This window comes from Acanthochromis polyacanthus, chromosome 3, assembly GCF_021347895.1.
Source record: "Acanthochromis polyacanthus isolate Apoly-LR-REF ecotype Palm Island chromosome 3, KAUST_Apoly_ChrSc, whole genome shotgun sequence".
Taxonomy (NCBI): domain Eukaryota; kingdom Metazoa; phylum Chordata; class Actinopteri; family Pomacentridae; genus Acanthochromis; species Acanthochromis polyacanthus.
In genome coordinates this window covers 13,899,647-13,927,511 of record NC_067115.1, presented here as the reverse complement: position 1 = coordinate 13,927,511, position 27,865 = coordinate 13,899,647, and the positions used below count along the sequence as shown (strand labels likewise).

Below are 27,865 nucleotides of genomic sequence, written 5' to 3'. Positions count from 1 at the left end.
CCTGAGAAGCATCCCCACAGTATGGTGCTTCCACCATCATGCTTGATGATGGATGTGTTTGTGATGATGTGCAATGTTTGGTTTTAGTCAAAAACAGCATCAAGTCTGATGTTTGGAAAGCTCAGTATCGGTCTCATTAGACCAAAGAACCTTCTTCCAGTTGACTTCAGAGTCTCTTCTCATTACCACTCTCACAAGCTTTGACTGGTGAAGAGCAGCAACAGTTGTTGTTTGCAGAGTCTCCATTTAACTCTGTGACTTACAGCACCTACAGGCTGCTCCTGTGTTCAACTAGGTGAGTCACTTTTAGGGTATGAACACCGAGGCAGTCAGGTAATTCACATTTTGTATTTTTAGGTAACTGGCATTGGTTTGTCGAGATCAAAAAAGGCAAATTATGTTGACCACGATTCAGTGCTGATAACAACAATAACATAAAAACAGTGACTCATGAGGAAATCTATTAGTTGAGTTTATACAGTGTTTTTCTTAGTGCTTCACCCATTAGTAAATCTGAATTTAAATGATTAAAAATGATCTGTCCCTTAGCACAATGTAAACAAAAGAACAACAACAACAAAGTATTACAAACTATCTTTATTCTACATTCTTATGTAATTTACTTCAATGTACAGTCTGAAGGATGATTTCTGGAAACAAACAACTGTTCAGAAGAACATGAATTGATATGAATAAAAACAAGAGATTACTATACTTTAGAAAATAAAAGGTGGCTGTTTTGGGGCCCGTTAATGTGGATGCATTCTCTGCATCATGAGAAAGGATAAAAGTCATCTAAAGCACTGTAACCTGTTCACCAGGCTTTAGTTAGTTCAAACTCAGAGTGACAGACTCTGTTGCTGTATAAAAAATAGCAAAAAAATGTTATTTTGGGGGAAAAAAAAGGATAACAAAAGGAAATGGAAAGGTCTATTTACAGTTCTGTAAACCAAGACCATTTAAAAACACTAGCTTAGAAAAATAATAACCCCGTGGTGTTGATCACAAGTAACATATTAGTTATGGTACGTAACATGCTAACATTGCCCTTCATTTTAAGATTTTTTTTTTACAGGTTTGCAGGGTTTTTTTCTCTGTGTGTAAACTACACTGACAAATGCCAAAAAAAGCTTCTCCTTAAAATGATGCAGTCCACATAGAAGTAAAACTGACGCTACCATAACCACCGCAGTAGAATGGATAATTATTTTCACATGCATAGGCAAATTATGCAGACAGTCAACAATTCCCCAGTAGCAATGCAGCTGCCTCGTGTAGCATATCCAGTTATTCTACGTTCGAGAAAGTCAGAATAGAGGATACAACTATTTGTAAAAAGTAGAAAAAAGAAAAACGGCTGTGATATGTTATCGGTCAATGAATCATCACAGAAACTTGCTGTTATACTGATTTACCTCTTTCCACTCCACATCAAACCAAACTCAAAATTATGCAAAAAGTAGACGGCATGTTCCTTCCCTTTTGAGGCCCAAATCAACAGGCCAATCCAACACTTACAAGACTTGCATGTCGAGACTGAACACACAAAGAGGGGTAACGTACAAGACAGTCGATGCTTAAGAAGAATTCAGGCAGCTGTCTTTGTTCTGAACACTGATGATGATGATGATAACAGCGTTTAAAGGCCCTGAACACTCATTTTCTCCATCAACTTCTCACAGTGAGCGATGGAGTCTGACATGAACACACTGTTCAGGTGAGTTTGTTTTTCTGTGGACTCTTTTTTACTGGTTTGAGGTGGGAGGGGTTCACCTGGAAAAGTGGTGCCACATACATCTTGCACAAATCACGTTTTAGCAACTGAAAAATTAAAATCTTATGCTTGTGAATAAAAGCTTTTTAGAAATATTTTGACTTTTTTTTTTTTTTTAATTCCAGATTGTATTTTTTGCACAAATTGACAGTTTGCATGAGCATGTGAGTGGAAACGAGTTAAGAACTTAAAAGATCTTAGGTATTAAGTTGGAAGAAAAACAAAGTATTTTCATTAAAGTTTCCAATCTTTAAGTTCAACAAGCTTGTCTTTTCTTGTAAAGATCTACACAAATGCAACGTCAAGAGCTAAAAGTGGCAACAGAAAAGCTTTTCAACTGCCAAAAACATTAAAAACAGGACAAAAAACAATCAACCGCACTCATGGTTGATTGTTTTTCTGGCGTTAGCAGCATGGCTACTACCAACAGCCCGATTACAGCCTAAAGCAAGAAACAACTGTAAGAATTCCAATTTCAAACAGTGATGAGTGTGTAGTATGCAGACTTGTTTCTTACTGATTTTGAACTTTTAATCGTTCTCATTTCAATGATTTTGAATCTGAATACCGAGTTCTGAACCGTTCGTCTCGGAGTGCTCCCTATTGGTTTCTATCACCCTGCCGCTTCACTAGTTTTGCTTTTCCTGACCGTGGACGCTCTTGTTCTGGCAGGTAGAGTGCTAGGTTGGAGTTGCCTTTCAATATCTAATCTACCATACTATATAGTACACCACATAATGTCCCAATACATAATACACCAAACGCAGTTCTCCAAAAATACCAGGATGTCTGACCACATCTGTACGATTTTTGGAGTATTCAGACGAAGTACAAAACAAGCTTGAGTTACCGAGAGCTGACAAAGGAGCAGCACGGTAAAAGTGTAAGATGCAATATTATAAAGAAGCAGTATTTCCCAATTATACACACTGCATGCAACAGTGTGTGTTTTGTGAGGAACGCTGCAGTGTGTAGTGGGAGGAATAAGAAAAAGTATGTGATCTGGAAGGCAGCCTGGATCAGCCTGGACCCGACCCAACCTGTCCTAACCCTAATGACCAATCCCCTGACCTATCCCAACCTCAACCACCAATCACAGCACAGCATCCCTCCAGCTGATACAATCTGGCATCGAGCCTTCATTTTCCTGGGAGAATTCATATCCGGTGACAGACAGAATCACACAGTGGGGGAACCAGTACACAGTCAGACATTGTGTCGTCAACATCGAACTCAAAGCAAGAAACTTGTCTGTTGCCACTTAAGACTTGGAGCTCTTCATCCAGTTTTGAATTAGTAACACAGCTAGAGCCCAAACTGCAATGAAACTGTGGCTTCACAGTGTTTAAAAAAAAAAAAAAAGCCCAACAGAAGAATTCACTACACACTCCATCAGCGCATTTTCTCTTTAGTGTAATAAAAAAAAGCCCCTAAAAGCAAAAAAACAGACCTTCTGTGCTGAGTTTTATACTGAAAAGCCTCATTTCTTTACATACCACTTTCATGCTCTCGTTACACACACTATGAAAACCACTTCACGCTCCGCAGAGTTGCTGGACAAAACTGTCTTGAACTACACAGCCCCTTATCCTCTGTAATAGTCAAACGTATTTCCCGAATAACATCTTCCAAAATTACAAAGCTGAAAAAATACTGCATGTTAGCCTGCCCGTGGCGATAAACCGTGAGCTCATCACATGGCAAAAAAATAAACATTCACCTTACAGCTATTTACAGAAACACTACTGTAGGTCAGGGTTGTCATGGAGACCAAAGATAAAATACAGATAATACAGTACTCTGTCCTCGTTGTTGCTTGGTAACAAAATATCAGCTCAACAGCCGCAGTCATGTATCAACATGTGCTCCCAACCAAACTTCAAACAGAAAGAAAAAGCACCCGGTTATGGATGGGTTTAACGCCAGCTTGTGCTTCAGTGCTCCTGTGTGTCAGATCCTCACTGTCACTCAGGATGCTACAGTCTGACTGAGTCTACTTTGGCAGCTACACACACACAGAAACACACGCCTTTACAGACAAGCTCTAGCTCTATGACACGAAACCGATGAAAAACTGAATGCTGTTCCCATGTTGCATAAAAATAAATGCCTGGTTTGATGCATCTTTTTGCCTGCAAAGTGTTTTTGATTCTAATGTGCATACTTTGTCAGAACTGCAGCAAAATGGCCAAATATAATGGATTAAAGTGTAAACGTGATCACACCCATTTAATCCACCAGCGGGTTTTACGGCCGCTTATGAAAGATTATGAAAAATAGTGTGATGTTTGAATGAGCGTGTGCTCTCTGTCTGGTGGGAGAAATCAAAAGCAAATTAAATCAATTTTAAAACTTTTTTTTTTTAACATTTGTTTGTTTTTTTTTGTTAAAAGGAAACTTGTAAAAGTTTTGTTTTGAGGACCGAGCATGCATACAGTCATAGGATCTCTTCTGCTACTGGTCCTTTATACTTTCCTCAGAGATCTCCAGTGTGTGTGTGTTTGTGTGCATACAGTATTGATATATACAGTATATAAACATATATGTACACACATACTGGAGATGTTTTTCCACCCTGCCTTACTTTGAGAGAAATCACAACCTGACTGTACTGGGAAACATAAGAAGGCAGGAACAAGAACATGGCTCTCCTCTCCAGGTCCTTTTTATTACTCCTCTTCCTCCTCCTCCTCCTCCTCTTCCTCTTCCTCCTCCTCTTCCTCCTCCTCCTCATCATCATCTTCATCGTGGCAGTGAGTGATCTCCTGAGGAGTCTGAGGGAATAAGTTGGGAGGTTTGATCTCGCTGAAGGAGCGGGTCAGCTGGTTGCGTTTGCACTCCAGGTCCTTGCAGTCGCTGCATTGTGTGCGGTTGCGTGTTGCCAGCGGTGACTCTGTGTCGATGTCCACATGCGTGTGCTCGACTGTCGACTCGTGGGGCATCTGTGGAGGAGGAAGGAAAAAAAATACTTGTTAAGGCTGCATATACTGTGCATCTCTGTCATTTATCACATCAGCCTGGTTTACTGCAGTGAACTTATTCTGGTATCAGTGAGCGAAACATACAAAGACTACAGTCTGCACAAAATGTAGCGGCCAAGCTCTAAACTCACACAATACAACAATCCTAGCTTCCCTTTGCTGGTTACGTGTGAGATTCAGAATTGATTTTAGGACCTGACTCCTTGTTCTAAAAGACTTGAATGGTCAAGATCCTCCCTATATCTGATCTGCTCACTGTGAGTCTGCAGATCTCATGCGGGCAAACGTATTTTCTTAACTGATGTACTTGTTTTAAATTGTATTCCTAATTTTCTAATTTGACATTTGCTTTTATTGTAAAGCACTTAAAACTCTATTTTGAAAAGTGCCATGCAAATAACACTATCACTGCTGCACGAGAACTGAAAGGAAACGACATCAAAATGACAAAACAGCAAAGTAAAAAAAGAACAGAAATTCTACGTTTTGTATGTAATGTTGAAAACCCACTGGATGTCGCTATAGCGCCAGCATATTAGACCAAGAGAAACAGCGTGTTAGCCACATCTCTACCCTCCTGTCTTGTTTCATGTACAACAAAAGCCAGCATAAAAGAATCCACCCACAACCATCAGTCCATACTGGTGCTGTAAAACACAGTCCATGACCAGTGAAGTGATTGTGTCTGTTCCGCTCCGTGTATGTCTGTCTCCACACAAAGTTGGTTCAACATGGTCTATTTGTGGACAACATGGTGTGTGAGGTTTCAACAGGAAAGAGTTACATGCACTGCTCACATGGCTGGACCGGCAACCAAAACACAGAACAGAGAGGCTCGGATTACAATAAGAGATGCTAAATATGCCGTTACTCTCCACTACCGCTACATAGCAGACAGTAGTTTGCTGCTCTATTAATGCCATATTTCTAAGCAAAATCTTGTATTTTCACCTTTTAGGTAGACGTGTCCTCTAAAACTGCTAATCCAGTACAAAAACCTCAAACTCAACAACTTAAAGAAACTCTCTAAACTCTAGAGATTCTAAATCCGGTACGATTGTCTGCGTTCCCGATGCGAGTTAACAAACAGGCTCTGAATGCGTGTTCTTCTCCTGCCTCAGTTTTTCTCACTGTTGGCTCACTTGTCACTACAGTATAAAGTTCTGCACCTCCATGGAACAGCACAACAATGGCTAGAAGAAAGAGAACTCAAAAATGTATGGGCGCCTCTGTAGCTCAACAGGTTGAGCGAGCGACCCAAAAACAAGCGCTATAGTCCCGACGCAGCGGACTTGGGTTCCAGTCCGACCCATGACCATTTACAACACGTCTTTACCCCACTTTTCCTGTCTCCTTCTCCACTGTGCACTATAATAAAGGCAAAAAGTCAAAAAAGAAATAACTTCAAAATATGTAGTTCGAGCAGTAAAACAAAGATATAATCGGGTTAGTGGGAATAGCTCATTTTCAAATGTGGCATGTAGAAGAATATGAAAGAGAGGAAGGACGACTGAGGACTCTCCTGCATTCAGAGTGCTGTTGGAAAGTTGATATTCCGATGATTCTTTCTGTTTTTGCGGTTGGTGGTACTAATAAATGGTGGAATTTTGGATTTTTTTGCAGACAACCTTTCAAATTCGCCAACAGTTTTTGTGGTTCTGAGGGTAATACCATAGATGGGACAAATTAAGGAAGACAGCTGTGATGATGAGGAATGATTATTCAATCTGAGCGTTCAATGATGTAGCTTAAGTGTCATTTTCTCTAATACTAACAGCCTTTACAAAGTAAGAAAAAAACTCATGTGAGACTCACAAGACTAATGACAGATCCAAGAACAATGTCTACTTTTTGAAATCTTAATTTTTACAAGAGCAGACTTTCGTATCTGTATCAGTGGCAATGAATCAAGCATTTCAGGTTGTACAGTTTCGTCCAGCTCCCCTACTTTACATTTAGATTCTCACCAGTACGTGTGCAGCTCTGAAGAGATAGCTGAAGGGGTAGTACAGCAGGTTGATGAAGGAGGCTGCATACAGGTCGGCGTAACGCATCACTTGGGAGGCAAACAGAGTCTGTCTGGAGCCGCTGCGGAAAAGGCTACCCATCATGCCGTAGCACATGTCCATGTCGTGTGTCACTTTCTAAAGACAAAGAAGGATAAGAGAAGACACTGTTGAGCCCGCAAAATCATGCCTGATTTACTTACTACAGTAAGTATTGCATTCATCAAAGGTGTGTTTGCTGATTGACACAACTGAATCAGAAACCATTTCTGACTCAAAACCTGAATGGGCTCTTTGATGAGGTGGAATACCGTTAATGATTAAACCACAGTAAACACACTAACTGTATCAAACATACTGTATTATATTTGCTTAAAAGCATGTGGGCAGCTGTCCTGCTGTCATAGAAACAGGCCGTACCTTGACTCTTCTCTGAATAGTGCTGATATCAGGCCTCTCATTACTGCTGCTGTCCAGATGTCTGAGGAAGGAGGGGCAGAAAGACGATGAGGACGGGTTGAGAGGTAACGTGTCAAAGGGTTGGCGTGTCAGCGAGTCGTACAAGGCTATAAATAACATCACTGAACCTGATTATCAAGCAGGCTGCATAAGCTGACCATTCAGACTTTACCCTAATGACCCCATTGCTCAGCCTCAAATGTATGCTCACATGAATGCAAACAGGCTCTGCTACTGCAAAGAGCAAAGAGCAACAGAACTGGTGAAAGACACAGAGCTGAGGAGAGAGGAGGGACACGGTGAAATGAGGGGGAAGAAAAGAGACTAAAGGTCACAGCTCTTACTTGTAGAGTTCTGCCAAGAAAATGTCCAGGCCCTGCAGTTCCTCAAATAACGCTGTAAAACACAAGAGGGTGGATCAGTCTCCTCTTTTATTTCCGTTTTGTTCAAGCTGCTTCCAGCTTTAGTACCAATCTTGGTGTATCTTGGTTTGTCCTATAATAGCAAGACTATGTTGGTTTTCAAGTCTACACTTACTGATTATATGAGCTTTGCCATATTTAGCTTAAATTGTAGAACTCATGCTATTTTCTTGTTTGAAGGTTTGACATTGCAGCTGCTGTTCTACATAAAGTCCTCAGACTCACAGCTCTTGTCAGTCCACACGTGGAGCTCCTGGGCCAGCTCAGGTATAACCAGGAATGTTCTCCAGCCTTGACGCTTCTTGGACTTGAGGATGTCTCCAAAGATATGGTCCCCGATGTAGACTATGTCCTTCCCCTTGGCCCCCAGCAAGTCGCACACGATGTCTGATGAACCTAAAGCACAATAATGTGGTGTTAATTGTATATTTCCTTACCTCCAACTGCAGACAACTAAACACTAGGCCAAAGAATGGATCTCAGAAGGAAAACCAAGTCTTACCTCCAGAGTAGACTATCCCATGCTGCAGAGGTCCTGTGTAGGTTCCTATCTTTAGACGTCCCGTTGTCTGAAATTAAGAAAAACATAAGATTGATGAGGAGGAACCGTAGCGAATCCTAAAGGTAAGCCATGTGTTTATCAAGTTTGTTTAAATTTTTAAACAATTATAATGTCAATGTAAACTAATGGAAGATGTGATAAGAAACTATGGAAAACCAACATCCTGAAAGAAGCCTCAAAGCGACAGATATTTGCAAGCTGGAGCTGAAGCAATCTGAAGTAACAGGCTTTGTATCCAGCCGATCACATGAGCTTAACTAAGTCTGTAAGGAGAATTGTAATCAGATCCACATTGATCATGGTTCATGATCCCATCCCAAAATATTGTCATATGATGTTTTGGCTAGATTGTCCACCTCTTACTTGGCAGCAATGCTCCTCCTTTTGAAAAAAAAAAAAGAACCATGAAAGCTGCAGTGTGCTTATGAGTTAAAAAAAGTAAAACAAAAACCTTTAGCACATCCACTATGCCTGCAGGGAGTGGAAGCAGAGTGCTGCACATGTACATCAAGGAGGAAATACTGCTTCTACTCTTTAAGCATCAGTACTAGCAACAGAGTACTGCAGAGTAAACAGGGCACTACATGCAACATGTCCAGATACGTCAGCCAGCGTTCACATGCGGTGCAGCTATATATATGTGCTATATGTCATGTCTTCTGTGTCTGCTCACCGTGTCGACTTGTCTGAGCACCGTACCCTCCCCAAAGAACAGCGGCTTCCTGGCATCCACCAGGATCAGATCAAAGTAGGACTGCCAGGGTCTGTGGGAGGTTCCAGGCTGTGGTGGAAACAAACACACATACAGGCAGACGGTTACAGCTACACATACACCTCCTGTCAAAGGTTTTAGGACACTTTCTCATTCAAATAAAGTAGAACCTGTCCTACAACGTTTGACAGGGGGTGTATTTCATCATATGGATGTGATCAGGACAGGACTCTGATCATACATGTAAAGTTTCAGGCAGATTGGAGCATGTTCAGGGCATTTACACAGCATTTGAAATTTCATGGCGAAGGATCAAAATTCCAGAGGCCGCCACGGACACGCCCTTTGACTTTGGAAAAAGATTTTAATAACTTTGGATCATTAAGGCCTCTTGAATGTACTGGATGAAATTGAGGTGAATTGGATTAGGGTTTGGAATGTGGCTGTCACTGACTTTTTTGTTCCACCTGATGTGCTGCATATATGTACCAAATTTGGTAGATACACCCCCTGTCAAAAGTTGTAGGACAGGTTCTACTTTATTTGAATGAGGAAGTGTTCTAAAACTTTTGACAGGGGGTGTATATACACATACGAACATGTCTTTCACCATGGGTAGTTATTCAACACATTTCAAAGTGTGATCAAAGGGAAAGGGGGGGAAAGTTGATTTTACCTTGGGGCCATGGGGGAAGTCAAACAGGTAGGTCATGATTTTCTGTGAGCAAAACACAAAGTATTACAGTCAAACAAACGCAGCACTGTTTTGACATTCTCAGAAAGACTAATTCAGCCACATCTGTTTTAACACTGCAATTTTTAAAAGTCCTCATCACAGTTTTCCCCAACACAGTGCAGGCTGTACCACAACAACACATGCATACTCACATCAGTGTATTTGTAGTCGCTGTTGGTAGCCAAGAAAACCTTGGCGACTTCATTCATGCGGCTGAGGAGAAGAGGCAGCTTTCCCTGGTGGGAACAGACAAGAAAAAAGAAAGAAAAACACTGAAGCTCTAAGCATCTTTACAAACCAGTCTCTTCACAGAGGACAAGAGTGTGAGAGGCTCTGTGTGTGTGTGTGTGTGTGTGTGTGTGTGTGTGTGTGTGTGTGTGTGTGTGTGTGTGTGTGTGTGTGTGTGTGTGTGTGTGTGTGTGTGTGTGTGTGTGTGTGTGTGTGTGTTCTTCGCCACAGCAAACTTGCAGCAACCCTAATGAATACAAACTACTTACATCTTTCACTACATACTTCTCCAGGTTCTCAACAGTCTTCTCCTTCAGAGTACCCTGCAATGTGAAACACAGAAGTCAGAGTAGTCACTGAAAATATAGATATTTATGAAGAACACAGCTAGAACAAATGTATTCTACTTAAATCATTTAAGTATCCTTGGAAACTTCTAGAATTACTCTGCTTAAAGCAATTTGTCTGGTTAAAATTTGTAACATTACACCAATGCCTTCTTCCTTATTGCTAAAAGAGCCCTTTTCTGAGCTCACATGTTCATGTCTTCCATTCAGCTTTTACGAGAGCAGAGAAAAACTTCCCACTTTAAGCAGAAGAATTTGAGTTTCTAAGCACACATGCAGTGTGCAGTGAAAATCAAACATCAAAGTGACACATTTGAGTAGAGGAAGGCTTTAAATTAGAAGCATCGTAACAAATTAATCCATTCAGTTACACTAATAGTTCAGTACAGTACAGTAATCAGTGATAATTCCACAAAACACTTGGGCTCTTGTCCCGCTTAGCTGTGGTTTATGCACGATGTGTGACTAGAGAGAGCAGTACTGATCATAACAGCAGCAACAGCGATGCAAGATGTGTTTTCAGCCAATATAAAGTAAAGAAAAACTTTGTCACACTTGTGATGCATTGCATTTTGTTCTTCTGAGATTACTTCTGGTTCCTTTACAAAGGCTTCCTCTTGTAATGACTGCTAAATATCGACTTAAAATGTTGTGTCTAAAGAGAAATCATCCAAATGTGACAGCTAAACAATCACTCGACCAATTATCAGGCACAGCGATTTGAGATTCAGCTTTTTTTTAGATGATTCTTTTCTTCTTATTTTTGTAACCAATTCCAGACAAAAAATATTTTTCTTTATTAATCCCTTCATACTACAGCAAATGGAATTTTTGACACTGCGACTTTCATTTTCACTGGGAACATATCAGTTCTAAAAAACAGTTATTACTCTCATTGGTTACAAATAACTGCAATCAGCATTAGACCTGGAAGAAAAATTTCACTCAAACTCTATTTTACATGCACTGTAGTAAACAAGCTACAGCTGATTCAAATAAACATGGAGCAGATCATCTATCTCCAACTTGTTGGGAAGCATAGGTCACTGATTTCAATTGTATACAAGTTATCGTTTCCTGTTTCTGAGTTAGTGTTGGAGACTGAAAGACAGAGCAAATGTCCTTTTATGGTGCACAATCTACAGTGAATGATTTTTGCTCAGTTTTTAACCACTATGCAGCGTAATTTCATTTGAGAGACGACAACTAAAGTTATTATAGTTCCTTCAAATGGATAATACATTATAGAAATCCATGTTTTGAGAACATGTTTACTAAAATTAACCGATTCTTTGCATGTTAATCTGTTTTCAAAATAAATTTTTTGTGCTTCCAAGATGTTAAGTTGCATGCTTGAGGCAGGAGTGAAGAACCAGAAACAACGTGACAACAGTCGTACGTGTTTTACCTTGAAGTGGACCCAGTCGACGGCGTCCCGGACGTCTTGGAACATGCTCTTATAGGACATGAAGAGGTCGCCGTCTTTGAAGCCAGTTTCACAGCTGAAGGGGAGCAAAGACACACACGTACACAGCCGTCGCACAGGCCACATCTTTACAGAAGGTTTTCAAAAACATGACATTTGTTTTTTGTTTGCTTTTAAATGGGATAGCCTTCCCTTGTTGGAGGGGTCCCCAGCCAAACAGGAAAGCATTCTCCCCCTAAAAGACCAACAACCAGGTTTCAGAGGACAAAGGACATGCAGCCATTCCAGATTACATTCTCAAAAAAATTACAGGCCATTAAACCTCCTTACAGTTACATTTATAAGATTATCTTGTTGTTATATCAAAATTTCATTCTCTGTAATTAGTTAGTAAAAAGGTCTTAATTCCTATCTTAAGTGATAAGAATCCATGCTTTTCGCAATTGGTAAAAGTGATTAACAAATACATTAATTGTGATAGAAAAGAAGTGTTCTTTGACCGAACTCCCCTTTCATTACCACTTTAAAGGAATTAGCTGAGATTAGCAGTTGAGACATCTGGACCCTCCCATGCTTTAGGGCTTGCTCTTGACCCGTTGTGGCTTGCAACTGTCTTTGTGTCATCATGCGGCACCCAGAAACTTGTTACATGACAAATACAGTAACAGTGATTTTCTTACCTTGTATATCTGTCACAGTTGGAGAAGAAATCCACGAGGCAGGCAAAGAGGTAGGTCTCTGTGAGGAAAACAGGAATACCGGGAGTGGTTGTCAGTGACAAAATGACTCAATCAAATAATCATCATATTCACATATTACTTTCTGAGTGAATTCTCTTCAACAGTCTCACCGTTTTCTCCTTTATGTTCACAGACCTTACCTGGCAGGTTGAAGAGTGTGTTAAGGATATAAAAACGCTCTGTATCATCTCTCTGGATGAACTTGTTCGGGTACCGTTCACGAATCTCAGGGCTGGGGAAAAGGAGAAGGAACAGGACACATTTTTCTTACATTTTTCTTCTTCCCTGTGATCACTTGTCTGTTGTATGCATTGTGGAGGAAGCATGTTGAAAAACGCTCACCCTCGAAGGAAGTTGAATCCATGGACACAGACCAGGATATTACCATAAGCATCAACTTTCAACAGGTTTCCATACATCGTATCAAACACAAGGCCCCTAAAAGTAGGAGCAAAAAAATGATTGTACAGGTCTAAAATGCAGAATTAAACTAAGCTCTCTAACTGGTCTTTAACTGATATTATTTCTGTTGCGATTACCATCTATTATTACCTCTTCACTCCCAAATAAACAGTAAAGTGAAACTGAACTTTGATGGGTTTCTTTGCCTTGTTCCTCTGTTTTGCTAAATATATAAGGTAAAGGGTAAAAGAAGGCTACAAGGGGCTAAAAAGATATAAGATGAGGCGACAGAAGCAGCAGTTGGCCTTTAACCCGACAGCCATCGTCCTCGTTATGTTGTCCGTGTGGTGGGATGTGATTAGTCTGACCTGGTGGGAAATGACGGGTCGTAGACGAAGCTGAGCAGCTCCTGGGGGTAACCGATGGAAACCAGCCGCTCCACCGTCAGCTCAAAGCCTAACGACTCGTACTCAGGTGATTTGTACACTGGAAATGAAATACACATACACTGCAATTACTAAAAGGCACCAGCTGCATAATCAGAAAAAAAATAGGTTTGTGTGCGAGTCTGCTGACATTTAAAAAAAACATCTACATGAATAACATTATTTTTGCCTTAGCTTAAAAATACTTAATGTTTCTTCATTATCCAGCTTCTAGACAGCACAGTTAATGAAGCCATGAATGAATTAGTTGACTGACAGACTACACATCAATATATGATAATTAAAAACACAATACATAGTGGCAGAGGCTCATGCACTCACAGATCGGAAAATGATCACGTTTGTCATGTTTGGTTCTGGGTAGAGCCCTACTGACATGTCGACTGACTGGCATTATAGGCTGATATTGGCCCATCACAGATATACTGGTATCGGCACATATTTTGTCCGATATACGCCGATATGAAAACTTTCTTTTACAGAATCTAATACAGAAAAAGTGTCTTGGGTTAATTTAGAAATTGCGTCCTCACACATTTTCTCCAGCAAAGCAGCTCAGACTCCATTGTTTACAACCCTCTCAACACTGTCTGCAGCATATATAGCACACTGTATCACAGCTGAGTAGACAGTGGTGTGGAGTCAAGCTAGTTTGTGCCATACACTGCTGGAACGTTGATCGACAAAGATCTCATAATTTACCATTTCTCTATTTTTCAATCTATAATATCAAATATAGGTCTGAATCCATTTCTAGTAGCTTGTAACCAATAGTTTTCATCATCTTCTTTAATTTCACAGCAAAAATATAATCGATTAAGCTAAAAAATAATCCGTACATTGATTATACTAGTGAAATTTTTGTTAGTAGACATGAAACAGAATATGGGCGTTTTTATAAAAACATGGTGGTGGTTTCCATATAGGACTTTAGCCTCCGGTAACTGGTAACATTTTTACTGAATATGAAAAAAATTAAACAAAGAAATAAACTACATGAACGTAGATTTTGTTTTCTAAACTTCTTTTGTAAAAGATCATATCAGTGAGTGACACATTTACTCTCCCTGTGGAAGATAATAAACTTGTGAGTACTGACAGCCATCAGCTACTACTCTGGTAGCCAGATACCATGTAAATTTTACATAAACACTGGCATGTGTATGTATACATTCGGGGAACGTGGCCTGTGGGTCACTACTCCGCAAGCAATCGTTAAAGGTCGCATACAGATTGTTATGTAACACACATGTGACTTTGCTGAGGCTACCTCATCCACTTGAGACTCTTGTATCATTATTTAGACGACAACATGTTCTCACTTCTCACTGAACCTTCCCCTCCCACACACCCATTGCCCTTATCTCTCCTTGCTACCAGCAAAGGGTCTGGATGTTCTTGCATGCAAATCCACAAAGAGAGAGGGCCGGGCGTGAAAATGACAAATCACTCAACTTTCAGCAGCGGCTCTAATGAGGCCTGCTGAGACTGACGAGCCCCCACCCTGTCACCGTCAGCGCTGGATGTTTACCCCAGACCAAGCTGAAAGCGAGGCCGGAGAGGGCTCTGGAAATGAAAACACAGACTGACGCTAGGCTAAGAAAAGGCTGGCAGTGGATTAGAATGCTATCTGACACTGGGAAAAGAACATGTCAGATGCTATTAATACAAAACAGAGAATGCACTTCTGTTATTGCCTGCTTTCTACACTCCCAGTGGGGTGGTGGGAGGCCTCTGGAGGGGAAGAAATATTGGCTGATGATACTTAGAGGACAGTTAGCTGGGGGAGCAGCACTGCAGGACAAACAGGAAAACATCTGTGTCCTACTCTGCAAAATGTGTGCGTGGATTTGCGTCCAACACTGGGTTAGACACATGCACTGTATTAGAGGAGCATCTTGGGTTCTGTAAAGCTTTGTCCTTTTGTTGACATCCCCTACTCTGCAAGCATGGGCCTGTTTCTGCATTTTAATCACGTAACCTCTTGCAGTTCACCCCCTGCTGTGGTCTCCCAGCTTACTGAGGGTCTGGGCCCTCTGCCCAGAGCAGTAGCATACACCAGCTAAAATGCCTTTTTAGCTAGTGTACGCTACTTTCCCCCTTCTCCTCGCTTACTTGTCATATTCCTCTTGAATCTCTGAGGTGCTACAAAGAAACCTAGTTTGAGAACTGTTTCCCCTCTGTCACCTTTACTATCGTCACTCTCTCTTCCTTCAGTCCACTGTGAGGTTCCCGTTACATGTTGTCCTTGGGACGCTGGTGTAGTGATCCCCCCTCACATAACTTAGGAGGTATAAAAGCACATCTCAATTTAGGTTCTATAAAAAGCTAGTCAAGGAGGTCATCTAGGATCAGGAAGTTGCTTTGTGACATAATAATTACACAGGACTAGTGTCAAGCCTCTGTCACAGTTAAAGCACCATCAGCTACTCAGATGCTACTCTAGTACACCTCACTGCCTGAACAGAACTGAACAAAGGCAAAGAAAAAAAAAGCCATTAACCCTCTGAACCCCGAGCGCTTTCTGGAATCAACGTGTGCAACATTTTCCAAGCGCCAACAGTTGCTACCAATACTGGGAAAAAAACTGGACTTAACATACCACAGATTTTCACGTACAGATAATTAAAAGTGAAAAGACAAACTTATAAACATTATAGTTCTACAGTTGATTGAGAGTCAAAAACACAGCTGTTTTTTCAGAAGACTGGGAGTCTTGTTTGGTCTGATATGTGTCAGTTATTTTACCTTCTGTTTTTGTTGTTGTTTTGTAACGACACTGAAGCTATTTTACTTTTGAGCAAAGTGAAAAACAAGCCCCTCCTTAAGAACCCCAAACAGACATACGACACCCATGGCCTGCAGTGTATCCTTTTCGCAAGTCATACTAAATGCCTCTCATTATTTCAGATGTCTGAAGGCTGGATTGTGGTGGGATCTGCTGCGCTTTTTATCATGAAGGCTACATTTGAGGCTATGTTCAAGAAAAGTGGCAAATTTTAGTACACGAGGCATCAAGGAAAAAAGTATCAACAGACGGAGAACTGCGTTCAGCATGTGTGCAGATAAGAAGTTGTGTAATTGCTACTTGATGTGTCCTTGACTCTTTTGCACTTCTGCTCTTTAGGGGTTTTTCCTCCCCTGCTGTAAACCCCTTCTCATATTTCTCATGCCGTCATACCACCATTTACTTAGAACTAAGGTGAGAAGCAGCCTTAGCTTCAGCAATCTGTTTTCTTGTACGTCCGATGGGACTTTAACCAGATAAATATACTCCCACTGCTCCAATTGCTGAGCAGTGTGGTGTCTTTCTAAAGTTCACAAGTCTGGTTCACCTCAGGCCTACGTGTAACAAACACCAACTCAAACAACTTAGGTTACCCACACCTTTGTATGAACGGACCGCTAAATCCGAATGACATAAGCTGACTCACAGAGAGTCTATATCTGAACAATGTTCCATTAGAGGTCAATGATTTAACTGTCTCAATATATCTGTGGCCACTAATGTGCAAATGTAGGCCTCTGTCACGGATTTATGGCACTCTCAAGCATATTGTGGAAAAATGAGAAAACTTAAACGCAGCCTCAGGGACCCACATTCCAGCCAAACGTCTGTTGGAAAACTAGGACAAAACTGTGTGTATCTCTCAATACAATCTGGGCCTAGATGTGTTTGAGCAACATTTTCTGCAGGCTATTATGTGTTCCCTTTAAGAACAAAAGAACAGATGAAGCAATGCTGTCTAAAACAATGTTGACTTAGTTCACAAAGTCTTGCAAAATAATACAAAATGTCTGGGATTTGCTAGTTGTAGTTGAAGAACATTTTATAGTTTTGCTCAGCACAGGGGTCTGTACAGGTCAAAGGGTAAAAAAAACACGACTATTCATTATTACTGAACAATATAAGAAGGCAACTTCTAACACGGTGTATAAAAACGCAATATAAGTTGCTTCATAATAATTACTAGACAGGTTTTTGCTGGCACAAATAAATACCTCACATATTAGTGGACACCACATTGCCCACAATAATCTAGAAACTTAGAGATATTTTTCCTCTGTTTCTTACTAAGAGATACAGAGACTCACATGAATGCATAATACTGTGTCAAATTTTTAATCTGTTATCGGTATTTTACAAGAAACCACAGCATTTTTGTTTTGCAGCCGGTGATATCACGTACACAAAGTTGTTTCAAAGTGACTCCCACAGACCGTCCAACTTGCAAAACTACATTTATTGGTAACATTTCAGTGCTGCCAAATGTCATGAAAGATATTTTTTTCCAAGTTTGCCTGTCCACTGTCTTTTAGCAGTAGTTGCTTTTTCTAATATCCCCACAAATCATTTTGCCATATCTTTCCTTGACCAAATGTTTTGCAGAAAATGTGTTGAGGAAAAGAAAAACAATGTAATTTGTTTGAACGTAACCAAAATGCAATGCTTCTGTTCTCGGCACTGTCAAATCTGATCAAACTCTCACATCCTTCTTAACAGTATCAGCCAAGTTGAGATGAATACTTTCCAAACTTTACCACTGTCACTTGGTTATTTGGCATTTTATTGAACTTTAAAAGAATAGCTCCGTATAAATGGTATGATGACAGACAAAGTGACAAACAACATGCCTGGATACACTGTTGAAAAATAGCAGATGCAGCAACATGTTAAATATCTTCCTGTGGCAGGACACAAAGCACATTAATCATACTTTTGTCATGATCACTTACCAAAGGAAACGTCAAGTTAAACTTTCGACAACAGACTTTGTAGGTATTTGTGTCTTAAACATCCATTAGTTCAAATGCTACATACAGGATGTGATTTTTACATCAGAGCATTAGTATTGATTGTACAGTCTAATATAGGCTATGCTAACATTAGTATTGACTGACAACTGTTGACAAGGATCATATCTGAGATAAATCTATTTACCGTATGGCTTAATGGACTTCTGTCAGTCAGCTGGAAACCACGACACACTTGTACTTCACTTACAAAATGACCAAATTGGATTTCCACACATTTTGATAATCTGCAAGGATTTAATAATGACATCAAGCCCATCTGCCAAGAAAGTATGTCCTGAGGAAAACTTCTTTCTATTTGAAACTTGCAACACCTCCCTCAAAACAAACACTGCAGTAAACCAAGATGTTGTGGTTAAGCAGCAGGCATTCAGTAAAACTGATGAAGCACTTCTGTGGTCAAAACCTGAACGCTCTCCAAAGATACATGATAGCCATGCTTCTAGCAAACATTAACACTTGGTTATGAGCTCCCATAAAGAGAATCATGTCAACAGCTGAGCGTCCGTAAAATCTCCTGCATTCTGAACGGGGATCAGGGTACGGAGCCACAGAGGACCCGCAAGTGATTCCCGTTCTCAGGGGAGCCATCAGCGGTGAACTCAACAAACAAACGTGACCCGCTTTCCAAAGTCAGGAAAGAGTTATTAATAGATGTGGAGGGACTAAAAACTGGAGCTGTGTCACAGAACAAAGTGGCATGCAAAATGTGGATATTTCTGGCCTGGTTACTGGTCAGTAGGAAAAAGAACATATCTACGTAACGGACTTGGTGTAACAGGAAGCGATGCCAGAAATGTTGTTATCTGAGCATTGCGGTGCGCTCAGTGTATCCCAGCATTGACCTAAATAATATTTTACGGACGACAAGCCGTACTTTAGGGGGGATGGGAGGGTAGTCAAATATAGAGTTGAAAACAAGGGATACTGTAGATTTAAATCTACACCGAACACATGAGGCATGAGTTTCTCAGAACTAAAAACGTGTATAGATACAGCTATAAAATCTTTTACTAGTCCAGATTTATCGAGTGACACAATCTCACTTTGACAAGTCCACATCATTGACATGGCAACAGCTCTGACAATCCATGTAAACTGAGGAGCTGCTACTCAGAGCCAACTTGGCCTGTACACCAAACCTCTAAGAGTGATAATACAGCTGCAAATTACTGTAAATAATAATAAGATTAATTATTAACGGATGCACGGATTGTCTTTGAAATTTAAAAATCAATCGTTTAACCTATAAAAATAATGATCTGTCAAAAAAAAATGCAAAATCAGAAGTCACACAGCCCTAAAACAAAAATAATAATACATATTTTTAAAAAAGACAGCAAACATCTAAATCCTCACATTGAAGAAATCATAACCAGCAAATGTTCTGCATTAATGTCTTGTTCAACTATTTCATTAACAACTCACATGTTGTTTAGTTTCAGTAGTAACAGTAACAAGTTTAATGTGTATTCATCTTACCTGCTAAAGTGTAATCCATATCAAAGCCAAAGCACTTAATCTTCTCCATTGCCAAGCTTCTGTTGACAAAGACTCTGTAGAAAATAAGTGGAGGGAAATATTTTAGTTACAAAGCAATTGTCAACAACTGGATTAGCCTTCTCAAGGGAAGAAACTATTGTCAGGAGAAAAATGTTTACTTGAGCTGTTTCACACACTGAATGCACTTATTATAACCCAATTTATGGCTTAGAGCGGGTCTATTCAGTTCACACAAGTGAAAAATGCACAAGAATGTTGCTCCTGATCAACAGAAAAACTACACGCAGTCAAGTGTTACTACTCATAATAAAAGCTCTATCTTACACATAAGTCATTTAAAATTTTGTAAAACATTTGTGACAGTGACATGAGTAGATCTCAAGCTGTGGCATTTGTGACTGTGGATATCTCAGTTCACATTATGGGCTTCCATCAAATATTCATTTACGTCAGTGTGTCAGTTTTCTGTTACAGTCAAAAGCTGGCGGTGTTAAATGGCTTGTTTGGCTAAACACTGTCAGACTGCTGCTGAAAATGCAGTAACAGGTCGAGCCAGTGAGAACCCAGCAAGGGAGAAACACAGAGCCATGTCAAGTGATGACTGTAAAATATGTTTCATAAATGATGTACCGACATTGCATTACGAATATCAAATTGGTAGTATAGCCTAAACTGAAGTGACTGTTAAAGAAACGACAACAGTCTAAAGACTCACGAAGCAGCTTAAGTCAAGCAGTTAAGGGAAGGTACTAAAGTCATTTCAGAGACCCACTCGATATAAAAAGAAAAGCAAACTCTATCCTGTGACAAATATCTTATGGCGATGGTGGGCTTGTTGAATCAAAATTAGAACTGAATGTCCACTACATTTTGTAAACTACAAAAAGTGCCCCTTCTTAACTGCATTTTCTTATTAGAACAACAAAACAGCATGCCATGGTGATTGTGTTTCCACAGCGTCATCAGTAACTGGAAGTTGCAGGGCGCTCGTTTGTCCATTCAAGCACATTTTAGGACACTTTTTTTTCCACCTGTAAGCATGTTTTTTTTTAAGATGTGGTAAATTTGCTACAGTATTTCTCAATGACTATCAAAGCTACGATCAGCAAAAGAAAAATGACACAAAACATGGCAAACGTTTTTATCTGAGATAATACTGGAACATAAAGTTACCTCCATGATAGTTCACGTTTACGTAGCCTGGTTGACTCAGAAAAGAGTCACACACTGCTGGCACAGACCTAACGTATCGTCAACAGCTGTGACTGAGCTGAACGTCTGATTCCTAGATGTTTGCACACGAGTCAATATTTAATCATGCTAAAAGTAAGATAAAATCCCGCTATAAGGCACACTGAAATAAAAACAAGGTAAATTTGACACACGCACAAACACACTCTCAAAACGGACAGAATATGCAAGATGTCTTATCCTGTCACTAATCTGTGGCAGTGATCTAATCTCCACCAATCTCTAAATCCACAATGACATACCTGGCAGCAGATCCATAGTGAACTAGTTCCCATTTAGAGCTTAGTCCAGGACACGACTGGCAATGCATTCTGTGCGAAATTAAACCTCAGTTTGACTCTCCGTTGGGTTTGACCTGCTCCTGTAACACAGGGCAGCTGTGGCCCACAAACAATGGCCCCCTCCCTCTCTGTCTCTGCTTTCTTGCCATTCAGAAATTTTTCTGACTTGTTGCAAAAACGATTGTGGCCATTCCGCGTCATTCTCTGTTGTCAGCTGGGGTTGTTGTTGTGCAGCATGATGTTTGTGGGCCCTCAAAGACATCCAGAACAATCACAAGTCAGGTAGAATCAAGCAAGCCAGAGCCCCAAGCGACAGCTGCTTACATTACTCAGATCAGGCTTAATAAAAACGCTGGTAGCATGGCTACGTCTACAGATCATAATGTTTATTTATTCATTATTTTCATCAAGCCAGGAAAAATGTCCGTCAAAATTTTACACAGAAAATTATGGTTTTTAATGTCTTGCTATGTCCGACTAATAATCCAAAAGTCCAAAGATATTAAGCTCACGACCATAGAAAGCAAACATATTCACATCTGACAGGTTTCTAACAGGGAATTTTCTGCATTATTAGCTTCATTGTTAATCAAAACAGCTGCTGATTTTGTTACTTACCAACTCAATTAATCAATTTGTCTCAGCTCTAACTAGAAGTAGAGGGTTACTATTTACATTGATAAATGAATGGCATAGGGTTAGTACATGTTTCACTTTGATCTATTAATATATGTAGTTTGTGGAAGAAAAGGAAGGAAAGGAAGGCATATCTGATGGCTCCCTGCTAAATAATTATTGGTTTCTAAATGCCACAAATTCAAAATCATGGCACTAAAACATTTTTCATCTTTTAAGATGAACAAATTCATGTGTCCCTTATTTTAAAAGGTATGCTCAGGCTGTTATTACTCAGTAATGCTGACATTTAAGACTCTGAGTCAAGCCAGGCGTTCACATTTTATATAATAATTTTGACCTTAAAGATTCAGGCAACCAATGAATTGCAGTACATCCTTCATATATAATTCAAGAACAGCAGGTTCAAATGAGAAACTGTAAAAATTGAGAATTAAAGAAAAAGGTTTATTTGGATATTCGAATATTTACATGCCATAATCTTTGTAATAATATCTTTCATTTGAACTCGTTATATAGGTAAGTATCAGTTGCCACTAAAAAATCTGTTAGTTTATTCTGTCCTTATTTTGCTTCTGTAGATTAATCACTTGTCCAAAGCTTTGGTGCTTCAGAACAACCAAAGCAACCTTACTTCTTCGCTGTCAACATTTCTCAGCACTGAGCTGTTTGGAGTGAGGGATTTAAATCTTTTCTATTTTTGTTGTGCTGCTGTCATTTCTAATGTAACGGCTTGCTGGATGCCTCTGGGAGGTGTAGTAAAGGACAGGCGTAAATGATAACTTGTGCCTCTCCTAAGCTATCCCATAGTGACAAAGGGCGGGGAGCGACTTGATTACTGTGCTCAGCCTCGACTTTGGTCCTGCTGATAACAGTATTGCTTCAAATAGCTCACATGAGCCACACCGCACCTACAAGAGAATCCCTTAATAACGTCCACGCCGTCTGAACGCAGCTGAGCAACAATCTGCCAGATTTTTTTCCGCTGCTCTCTAATCTCATGCAGACAGTGATTGGAGTCCATGTGATAAAGTTTATCTGTGCAGGCCACAGTCATCCCCCCCCCCCCCCCCCGCTGTGTGACATACAGACCACATTGTTTCATCTGAGCTCTTACTGTAATTGGTCTCTGTCTGTCTGTGACACAAACAAAAGTCCACCTTCACAAATGTGGCTCAACTGATCAGAACTTTTGGTCACAAATGCAATTGTTACATGTAATTGTACTTTCGCTTTGCATCTCACATGTGGTTGTTTTGCATGTGTGTGGACAGGGAGGGGAGGCCACGGACTGGGTGACTGACTGTAGTCCTGACAGCAGATACAGCACTAACAGATGAGTGACGGCTTCATAAACCCTGTGAGATCGGTGCATGACACAATGGCATAGACGAACTGCAACAACCATTACACACATGCCATAGAGTTAAACATTGTACAGTAGCACGCATTTTAAGACTACTGTCCTGTATAAGAAGATGTAAGAGAGGTACTTTTCAGTAAGATGTCCTCTGTTTATTTGATTTCTTTTGGTTGGATGGCCGTGAAAAACTAGAGTTATGTTTTAGAAGAGGATTTTTTTCATGGCAGAATTTCTTTGTCAGGCCTGGGATAAAAGGCAACATATTTTGTTCAAGGATTGAGCAGCAGAATAGTGTGTTGTTTTGGATGTATTCTGCTGCAATGCTGGTATATTGGTGTTTTTTAAACCCATGAGGGTTGGGCACACTTTTGTGCATGACACGAAAATAAAGAAATCAATCAATCAGTCAATGAAATGAATCAATTATGACTCTCATAAGGAATAAATTCCTCCTTACTTCAGCCTTTTAGCCAGTATGACTGCAGGGCACGTCCTACCAGAAGGTACAGAAACAATATTGACCAATAATAGAATTGTTTTTAAAAAAATACACGAATCAAATCCATGAAGTGTTTTTAAACGAAATAAAAGCAATTTCAAGTTTAATGCACTGAATCTGAACGGGATTCATGCATTCATTCCCTGGACCCCAACAGTCTGCTGACACTTTGCAATAACGAACAGAGATATTTTGCAAAGCAGCTAGAAACCCCACCCAAGACACTTCATGTCTGTATGTGAAATCTAAGCAGCCCAACCAGCTTTATTCAATCTCAAAAGCCTTACAGAGTGATGTGCACAATAACAGACACTCCTAATACTATAAAGTACATCTCATTGTTCGGTCATTCTGTTTTGGTAATAGTTGGAGGCACACCATTAATACCACTTGATTAAACCAAACGTTATGAACTACAAAATAGATCATCACCTATCTTGACAACTGATTCATTGATTTGGAAAGTAGATATCTTTGGATGTAAGAAAAGAAGTAAAATACATCTGATTCCTGCTTCTTCGTTGTGGATATTTTTAGTTTTCTGTACCCCGCGGGAAACACTGACCAACATCTTTCACCATTTTATAGGCCAGACAAGAAATTGATGAAAGAAGAAAACACTTAGCGTAGTCATCTACAGTCACTAGTTACAGCCTCAATGACATTAAAGAAGTGACACAAGGAAGAAAATGTATCAAGTTCCAGGTTTGGGACAGTTTTATAACGTATTGTAAAGTGTATTTGATGATGAGTTCAGCCTTTGAAGCAAACTGCGAATACCACTAGGTGTTTGGTCATTTATGGACTACATAAGACAGCCACTGTACAGATTTGAGACTGTTTTAAGGCAGCACTGTTTACAAATGAAGTCTGACTTAGTGAAAAACAAAGGGACATGTATTCATTTCTCTAACTGCTTAGTGGTTGTGAGAACATGGAAAAACGCAGAAGACATTGCACAAGAGTTATTAATGATGGCAGTATTTGAATTGTTCACCAGTGTTTTCCCCAAAGACTCACCCTGTTTTACTGCTGTTACTGTATGTTACTTTGCAAATCATTCATCCGTTAAACAATCATTAAACCCTCCCTGGGGTAGGTACTGATACCTTTTTCCCCTGAACAAACAGAAGCAAATATAATGCGTTAGTTGTACGTTTTATTGCAGATGGAACAAAGAAGACTTCTCATATTATTTTATGCCCTCACAGGTAATTCATCACTGCTTGACGGGTTTGTCAAAGACTGCTGATGCTTATCATGTTTTCGGTGAGGCAAACATATGAGTTGTGTTCCTCATGTTGCTCTGACACATCCAAATTAAATAATGACTTACACATCTTTCTGAACGTTGTCACTGAGCTCGTATCCACTTGTGTGAAATGATGTTGTATTCTTAAATAAATCTAACCTTAACAGTCTAGGTGCTTTAGTTTTTTTTTCCGCAGCAGCAACACAATTTAGGCCATAAAATACTGGTGTATGCCATCTGGATGTCGTCACAGTCATAAACACATTCTATTGCTGTTTCTCACCTGTGGTAGGGCTCCCTCCTGTATTTTTTCATTGCCAAACCATCCATGTTGGCAGGCAGGTCTGCATAGTTCTGCAGTCTGTCACTCCATGAAGTTGTCATCTTTAAAACCTTTCAGTGTCTGGAGAGCAGGGAGGCAACACAAGACAAAAACATTAGAAGGAGTTAAAGCCAACTGATAAAAGCGTTGAACAGAAGTTTTAATTTAATTGGATGAGTAAACCAAGCTCCAGTCTGTAGAACTGTGAGTGTGTAATTATGTGCAAGATGTGTCACAACAGAACTAATTTAATCATCATCAGTAGATTGGGGATTTACCTGTGGCTTAACCCAAATGCAAACAAATTAGCACGTTACAGCTGCAGAGCCTATAGGAGGTCAGGCCAGCGGGGTGAGTGGGGTTATTTACAAAAAAGTGATAAGAGACCCATGACACAGTTCAACATGTAGGTTGTAGGTCTGTATTTACAGACCGAAAATATGATGAAATCTGTGTGTGGTTAATGCATCGGATCACACACAGATATGCACTGTTTCTGCTGAAAGTCAATGGAATGTGAGCCTAGTCTTGCTTTGTCTTTTAGGTTTAAAGGGCAGCGTTGTGTTTGTGCTTTTCCTCCCATGTCGACACTCTATCATTTCTCCTACTGCTGCTAGAGAGGCTGCAGGAAGGAAGGCACAGATCAGCTTTCTTGTTCTTGCTGCCAGCACAAATGCAAAAGAGACTCAACTGCTGAGGCAGAAGGCGCAACTGTCAACAGGACCACAAACACCGCATCAAAACACTGTTGTTGGTGCGCAGCTGAACAGGAGAGCAAAGGAAAGTGTTCCGCTTACTGCATCCCCATTTCACTTGCGATATAAAAACAGAATATTGGATTTTAAGTGCAACAACCAGCTAATTTTAAGTCGTTTTGCTGGGTAGCTCAAGCCTTTATGACAACTTCGTCCACAGTTTGAACTCGTTCCAGCGGGGTCTGAGCTTGGAGAGATCCACAACTCAGCTTTCAGACAACCTGCACACAGCAAAATGAAAAAGCAAACAACTTGGAGCGGCAGGCTTTGTCTCCTCGAGTCTGTCTTGGCAGAGATGTTTGTTGCCTAGCTTGCTGTCACTCGTTGCTTGGGTGTCATTTACGTGTTATCTTTGGATTTTCCGTGAAACCAAACAGTGAGAGACTAGTTTTAAGCTACTGCAAAAGTGTCTTTACAAGCTTACAGCTCAAGACTGTCTTGTTGTTACCGAAAAACATCCCGTTAGTTTCCTTTAACTGCACAGCTAGCTAACAGTCCGCTCAAAGAGCCCCCTAGCTTGTTTTTGTCATTAAAAAATGTGACATTGATGAGAAGGACAGACAGAAAGCTAACGCGTTAGCTGGCTCTACTGGGGAGGAAATAAATTAATAAATAAAAGCCAACACAAAGTGTACGGGTACCTTTCCCTGCGGTGACTGGCGTTACTGTACTCACCTCCGAGTTCCTGGATAAATCAACCGACGGTCGGTCTGAGCATGCGCCTGCCGCTGTGTGGAAGTCGCAGTAAAAAAAAAAAAAAAAAAAGTGGATTTTTTTGTGTCGGAGGAAAAGCGGTGATGAGCGCCGTGGAAAAAAAAAAAGCCCAGGCGGTGGATGAGTGTCCGAGCCGTGCCTGCTCCCTGATGTCTCTCTTCCCGCAGCCAGCTGTTGTTATGAGACGTTCAGAGGGCGGTGTTTACCGCTGTCCATCACCGGGAGGCGGGACCGGCTGCCGTCGTGGCACAGACACGTGATCCCAGACCCTTTTCAACAACCTGAGACAGGGGTGACAGGATTCGGGGTAACAGTACCGGAAAGAGGAATTGGGATCAACAGAAGAACATCTAATAATCTTTCAGTATACACAGTGGAAATGGTGGCGGTTTTGGTTGCACTGCAGTGGGTGGAGAAGACTGGTCTAGGAAAGGCATTAGTGTGTTCAGACTCATCATCAGTGCGAGCAAGCCTCAGGTCTTTTCATTCAAACAGCCGTCAGGACATCCAATATTCAGCCCTTGAGTCACTAACAAGAATTGTTCACCAGGGGGGTCAGGTAAAGTTTCTGTGGGTACCAGCACATGTAGGGGTGAGGGGGGATGAGAGGGCTGATGATCTGGCCAAGAGAGCTTTACTGAAAAGGAAAATAGAAATGCATCTGAGGATCACCAAGAAAGAAATCAAAGTATTATCTGGGAAAAAAGCAACTCAGTCTGGCAAGAAAGGTGGGATGCAGAGAAGAAAGGGAGGGCACCCTGTATCAGGTACAAAAGAGCGTCAGAGGTGGGAGGGTGAGTAGTGGACACAGGAGGGAGGAGAGTGGTGATGACCAGGTTAAGGTTGGGGCATAGTGCACTAAATAAAACACTGAAACTGATTGGGAAGCACCAGACTGGTTTTATGTGAGGGTTTGTCAGGTGGAGGAAGAGTCAGTGGAACATGTAGTTCTGAGGTGTAGAAGATATGAGGTGCAGAGATTGAGCTGATGGATAGGATAAAGGAGTTAGGGGTGCAGGAATTTACACTGAAAGAGTGCTAAGTATGGAAGAGAGGGCACAGGTTAGGGCACTGATGGATTTTTTTTAAAGGGGACCGCGTTTATAATAGAATATGATGGTTAGGTAGGGATAATGATAGGAATAAGGGGTGGTAGTTGGCTTGGGTGTGGAGAGTGCAAGTTAGAGTTTGTTTGTTTTTTGGTTATTGTTTGTTTGGGTCTTTGTTTGTCTT

The 27,865-nt window shown here is 40.5% G+C and overlaps 1 protein-coding gene across 2 annotated transcripts; it reads right to left on the bottom strand.

The window, feature by feature from the left end:
- Positions 1-582: 582 nt before the first annotated feature.
- nt5c2b (5'-nucleotidase, cytosolic IIb) lies at positions 583-26,805 on the bottom strand. Of its 2 annotated transcripts, none has more exons than XM_022205842.2 (18): positions 26,594-26,805; positions 25,125-25,244; positions 19,539-19,612; positions 13,164-13,281; positions 12,736-12,831; positions 12,534-12,625; positions 12,334-12,391; positions 11,636-11,729; positions 10,150-10,203; positions 9,805-9,888; positions 9,593-9,634; positions 8,878-8,985; positions 8,145-8,211; positions 7,868-8,038; positions 7,565-7,616; positions 7,182-7,242; positions 6,723-6,899; positions 583-4,716 (listed from the first exon to the last, which is right to left on the bottom strand). In XM_022205842.2, exons 2-18 carry the CDS (start codon positions 25,223-25,225, stop codon positions 4,444-4,446), a joined length of 1,722 nt encoding a protein of 573 aa, XP_022061534.1. In that variant the 5' UTR covers positions 25,226-25,244; positions 26,594-26,805; the 3' UTR covers positions 583-4,443. The 2 variants fall into 2 exon arrangements, with proteins under 2 accessions (XP_022061534.1, XP_051802306.1); XM_051946346.1 differs by lacking the exon at positions 26,594-26,805 and adding an exon at positions 26,560-26,586.
- Between the last annotated feature and the right edge of the window lie 1,060 nt (positions 26,806-27,865).